At 41.5% G+C, this 5,539-nt stretch overlaps 1 protein-coding gene across 1 annotated transcript in view; it reads left to right on the top strand.

The window, feature by feature from the left end:
- ORC2 (origin recognition complex, subunit 2) overlaps positions 1-5,209 on the top strand; it is a gene marked incomplete at its 5' end in the record, with an annotated part of 14,539 nt that extends 9,330 nt beyond the window's left edge. Inside the window, 6 exons of the mRNA XM_010078309.1 lie at positions 473-569; positions 2,257-2,403; positions 3,021-3,192; positions 3,494-3,555; positions 4,349-4,467; positions 5,105-5,209. Of these exons, the coding sequence (XP_010076611.1) occupies positions 473-569; positions 2,257-2,403; positions 3,021-3,192; positions 3,494-3,555; positions 4,349-4,467; positions 5,105-5,191 (684 nt within the window). The remainder of the gene's footprint in view (positions 1-472; positions 570-2,256; positions 2,404-3,020; positions 3,193-3,493; positions 3,556-4,348; positions 4,468-5,104) is intronic.
- Positions 5,210-5,539: the final 330 nt, after the last annotated feature.

Genomic DNA, 5,539 nt, shown 5'->3' with positions numbered 1-5,539 from the left:
TCTGTAACATACCAAATGCACTCAGGTTTGCTAAAGAGGGAGCATTACAGAGAGCAAATGCTAGCATCCTGTATGCAAGCTCCCAATTTATTACAAAGGATTACATAACCTCAGGTTTACTTTTACATTCTACTGACCTTCAGGTTTTGTCTGTTTTCCACTACATGGTGTTTTGAACCTGCTGCTTCTCACGTTCACTATAGGGCTTTCCGCAATGTTGCCTCATTTGTCCACAATCATTCTCTAAACTGAAGGTCAGTTTACATTTTTGCTCACCACCAGTTCTTTATTCCTACATGTCACTGTTTTGAAGACGGGCAGAAAGTTTTGGTTTGTGTTGACTGTTTGGGGGATTAGATGGTAAAAATCAGATTACATCCCTCACGACAGTCAAGGGCTCAGTTTCAGATTTTCTGCACTAGGTCCTTCAATGCCAGAGCCCTTCAGAAGGGATTGCTATTTTCTTTTTCAGATTCTCAATTCCATCACAGAGGAGGTACTGGACCATATAGGGACCTTCCGCAGCCCTCTTGACCAACTTGAATTCATCATTAGAAGGTTTAAAGAAGGTAAAATGACTATATATAAAAACATTAGCGTCCACTTACTGTTAGGAGAGCCTGGATATTTTCTTTCCTTGTAGTTTTCATATGTGCAGTTACAGTTTCTTCGTTTATTGTAGCTAGTATACTTTCTTGGTTGTAATTTATGCCACATATATGAATACGTATATGCACCAGGAATATATGTGTACACAGTCCCAACTTGTTATGTCAGTCAGTGTTTCACGCACCAAGTTCTCTAGAATGGCAAGGACAAAGGCATGAGTGTTCTAACAAGACAGAGGCTCCTCAACCCTTCTGCAAATGGAAACACCCATCTCTCTTGCATTTAGTACAGTGCCTTTGTGCTTTATTTACATGGTGTTTCTGTAGCCATGTGTTTCGTAGTGGAAGACAGGATGTGTAAACTCCAGCCACATGAGGGAAGATGGTTCTTAGTGGCTGCTTGAGGAGCTGATATAAACCTCACTGAAATCAACAGAATGAAGAACTCGCAAACAATTTGCAATGACAGTTGCTGACAGATATCAAGTCCTTTGAGCTCCTCTGGAAAATCATGGTTCGAGGGTCTTTCCATAAATTTCAGCATAGGCTGGATTAAGGATTAAATAACCATGGTTTAGTGGAATGGTCATTTAAATTTAATATATGCAAATAACTGACATTAAGATGAAATCAAGGACAGCAGTGTCAAACAAGCAGGTTAGAATTGGGTTCAAAAGCCAAATTAAACAGGTATTGCCACACTGAATGGTTGCGGATTTCTTTCTGAATGTCAGTTTTACTGCTTGTGTATACATACACAAATTGCCATGGAGTCTTAATTGTGAATGGCGTTGGTGTTTAAGTGTGTACGTTCACTTTTTCATCATTATTTTATGAGTATTTCTGGTGGGACTAAGTGAAAAAGACTGATTAACAGCTGTACCCGCCTGAATCTACATAAATCAGTCTTGTGTAGTACACTGTAGCTGATCTGGATGGGAGTCTGAGGAACCTTTGGTTTCCATTGGCAGCCAAGTATGTATTAAGTTGCACAAAAACTAGCTACTGTTCCAGAATTGCTTCTGGACTCAGGAAATAGCTGTTCCCAGGGATAAGTACAGCAGCAAGAAGCAAGGTGGAAATTTTAACGTCTACCATTTGCATTATCCAAGCGAAGTCTTTGTAACTTCCTTTGAGGAATCGGTGGGAAGGATTTCCAATGAAGTTAGTGTGCTTTGGAACCAACCCTGAATAGAAAATGCATTTTCATTGTGTGAAGAGGAGCTTAAGGATCCTAGTCATGTAATTTAAAAGCAGATGAACAAACTGTGCTTAGACTTCCATCCTAAAATACATTTGAATGACCTTGAATCACAGGACTAAAAGTCATAGCTAAAAGGGCAATTCCTCGTAAAGGCATGAGCAAGTGGAAAGTGGATCATAAGAGAGAAGTTTAAACTGCAAAAAGAACAGTAGCTGTGATGAGAACTGCAATACAGTGAATTGAGAAAAAGCCTCTGAGGTGCTCAGAAACACCAAGTGTGGGAGAGAGATCAAAGCAAGCTGTACAAGGAAAGTGATTCCATATTGGAGTGATGAATATGGAGCCTGATGGGAATAGACTTGTCCTAGGCTGCACTGGGAATGGGAAACCACTTTATGTGCATTTTCTTTGACTGGTTCTCTGCTGTTTTTTCTGACCTTGCAGATTCATCTTTAGAGCTCTATGTCCTCATTCATAACTTGGACAGCCAGATGTTGAGAGGAGAAAGAAGTCAGCAGATCCTTGCACAGTTATCCTCTCTGCAGAGAATTTACCTCATTGCCTCTATCGATCACATCAATGCTCCTCTCAGTGAGTCCCCTTGGGCCTGATGTAGCAAAGAGAAGAATCCGTGTTCTACTTTGGCACTGCCGAGCATGTTTCATAAGCTCATGTATTACTGTTGATGTGCAAAAGAGATCTGGTGGTGTACGTATGGCGGTAGGAGCTAGAAGCCCTGATTGGGACTGTGGCTGTGTTGAACCAAAACTGTATAAAGATACTGAGAACAATCAGTCACTGCTCGTAATATACAAATAGACTCCAAGCTTCTGGCACCCTTTGATTTAGGGACTTAATGAAATGGAAATTGAATGTTATGTCTCTCATTGCATATAAACAATTTTGTTTATCAGCCAGAAATTCTTTGTGCGCTGCTGACTCCAGAAGGATTTACAGTATATCTATGAAGCTGGTGGGGAAAAAGGGATGTGTGCAAATGTTTTGTTGCTGAGAATTTGTCTTGCTTGAACTGCAAGTATCTGGGTGTATGTACTGTGAATTTCACAAGCATACATTGCTTCCTCAAATCCTACAGTAGAACTAAGTACATTTTAGTAGAACGAAGTACATTTTAATATTGCTTATTTAACACCTCAGAAAAGCTAAATCTCCCAGTTCTGTCTGCTCTTTCTTTTCTCTCTCTCTAGTGTGGGATCAGGCAAAGCTAAGCCTCTACAACTGGCTTTGGTATGAAACAACCACGTTTAGTCCTTATGTGGAAGAAACGTCTTACGAGAACTCACTTTTACTACATCAATCTGGATCTTTGGCTTTGAGCTCCCTAACACATGTCCTGCGCAGTCTCACTCCCAATGCCAGGTAAGACACTGTTTACTTCATAGTAGCACTTGCTGAGGATCCAGTCCTTACTAGGGGACTCTGGCATACACCTAGCAGGAGGCAATCTCTTTTTTCTGACAACAATATTCAAGATGAAGATGGTAGGACCTGGGTTCCAAGTGACTGGTTACTTTAAATGAACAGCATTTGGATAGCAAGCCTTGTCCAGTGATGAGAACCTGGTCATAAGAGAAAAATCAGTTAATGGTGGGATGTTTTGGGTTTATTTGGGTTTGGTTTTCCTTTGATTTTTTTTTTCCCCTCTCCTCTTTTCACTTAGGGGGATATTCAGAATTCTTGCTCAGTACCAGCTGGAGAACAAGGACAGCCCATCTTATCCAGGTATGTACCCACCTTTTCTCATCTGTTTGGAGTGTTGCCATTGCCAGCTCAATCACAGGGGCACTGGCTTTTGGTATGCAAGTTACATCACCAGCAACAGAAGTGCTCTGTTGGCTCAGTGAAGACCCAGTAGCATAGACTGTCTTACTAGTGGTATTGTGTCTGAATCTGACAGGAAATCAATAGACTGGCTGGTTCTGAAGGATCTCCTCTTACTGTTGTCTGCTTTGATGTTTAGACATGACTGAGACCGTTCATGGGGGACTGTGAAGTTAAAAAATTAAAATAAAGGAAGAATATGAATTTGCATAACTAGCACTTCAAGGACCAGGGAAAGACAGGAGATTCTGTTCCCATGCTGCTCCTATCTAAGTGACTTCTGATGTGTCCCTGCTTTCTAGGATACAATGTCAAATATTCTGTCACTGTCTCTAACAGATGCCGCAGGGAATATGAATAACAAGTTAATGGCAAAGAAGATTGGAAGTAAGATAGAGGAGTTGGCAACTAAGAGAGATCAACCTCATCGAGAAGTGCATTTAAAGTGCTATTAAAATTCTATTAGGCAAACAGGGTGACTGGAACATTAATTCAGTTGTTTTCCATTCATTACTGAAATATTAGCTTGTCTGTATACTTGAAAGAAGTGATGATATAAGTGATGATACTGTAGCCACTGTGGTCTAAGCCAAAGCAAGATTTGTAGGTGGAGATTATATGTGGTGTTAAACCTGGAAATATCTGCCAATCTTACCACTTCAATTTCTTGTTCTCCCTTTTTTTCTGTCACAAGGGCTGTCTTTCCAAGACTTCTACCAGCAGTGTCGGGAGGCTTTCCTTGTGAACAGTGACCTGACACTCAGGGCACAGCTAACAGAATTCAAGGACCACAAGCTCATCCGGACAAAGCGGGTGAGTTGGGGGAAGAAGATAATTCTGGGTATTCAGCCACCTTAAACAAAAAAGATGCTTACTTGCTACTAAGTATCCCTAAGACACCAGCAGCTCACGCTGAGGCTATGAAGCAGGTAGGAACTAGCAATGGGCTGAAAGTCTGTAACTGCAGCTCTTTCCATGCCTCCAGTTTGTCAACAGCTTTTACATGGGTAGGGGGCTGTAAAAATGCAGTGTGCTTTGGTTACTCAGCAACTTATAGGTCTCTTCTTCCTGAAGACCTTGAGAAGTAATGGACTCTGGAGCTTGCCAGTCTGCTTCTGTTACCTGTATTTGCACGATGGAAGAACGCAGGCTATTCCCAACAATGAGGCAGTATAGCCGTATTAGATATGGGAACACAGTGTTGAGGAGCTGTGCAGTGTCAGACTAGCATAGCCCACCGGAAGATTTCTTATAGCCTGACTTTTCTCATTATTTGTGCGTTTCCAGTGTTGTTCTAGTGAAATATTCCCAGTTTTTAGCAATGTGGTCCTGAATGCTGGCCAGCTCCCACCCAGACTGCAAATAAACATTAGCATTGCAGTGCTATCTAGTGGCTTGCATCACACTGTGCCCTGGTGTTAACAGAATGTGTGTGCGTGTCTGTTCTCAGGGAGCTGATGGTGTGGAATACTTATTAATTCCTGTAGATGACAATACCTTGACCGACTTCTTAGAGAAAGAGGATGAAGATGTATAACGTCTCTCTGTTCTCAAAGAATCTAAGGCAATTGCTCTCAAGGGGACTATACTCAGATCTCTCTCCCTCCAGCTCCAAGGATGCTGGACTACTTACTGAAATGTAATAATTGTAATGAATGATGCTCGTCATTCAACTACTTCTGGTAGTTTGGAATTATGACTTCTGTAAGGAGGCCATCTCTGGCTCTGTAGTTAGATTCGTCTGCTTTGTCTCTTAGCTCAGACGATGCCTTCTTCATATGTATGCAGCCAACCTTATGGCCAGAAAAACAAAATTGGTAAGATTGTGCCTTCTGCTCTCTACCTCACCAGACGTGAGGGCTTGATTGGAGCAGTTTACTTGGGA

The sequence above is a fragment of the Pterocles gutturalis genome, unplaced genomic scaffold (genome assembly GCF_000699245.1).
Source record: "Pterocles gutturalis isolate BGI_N339 unplaced genomic scaffold, ASM69924v1 scaffold46143, whole genome shotgun sequence".
In the NCBI taxonomy this organism is placed as follows: Eukaryota; Metazoa; Chordata; class Aves; order Pterocliformes; family Pteroclidae; genus Pterocles; species Pterocles gutturalis.
Note: the sequence above shows the minus strand (reverse complement) of the source record. Positions and strands in the feature narration are given on the sequence as shown.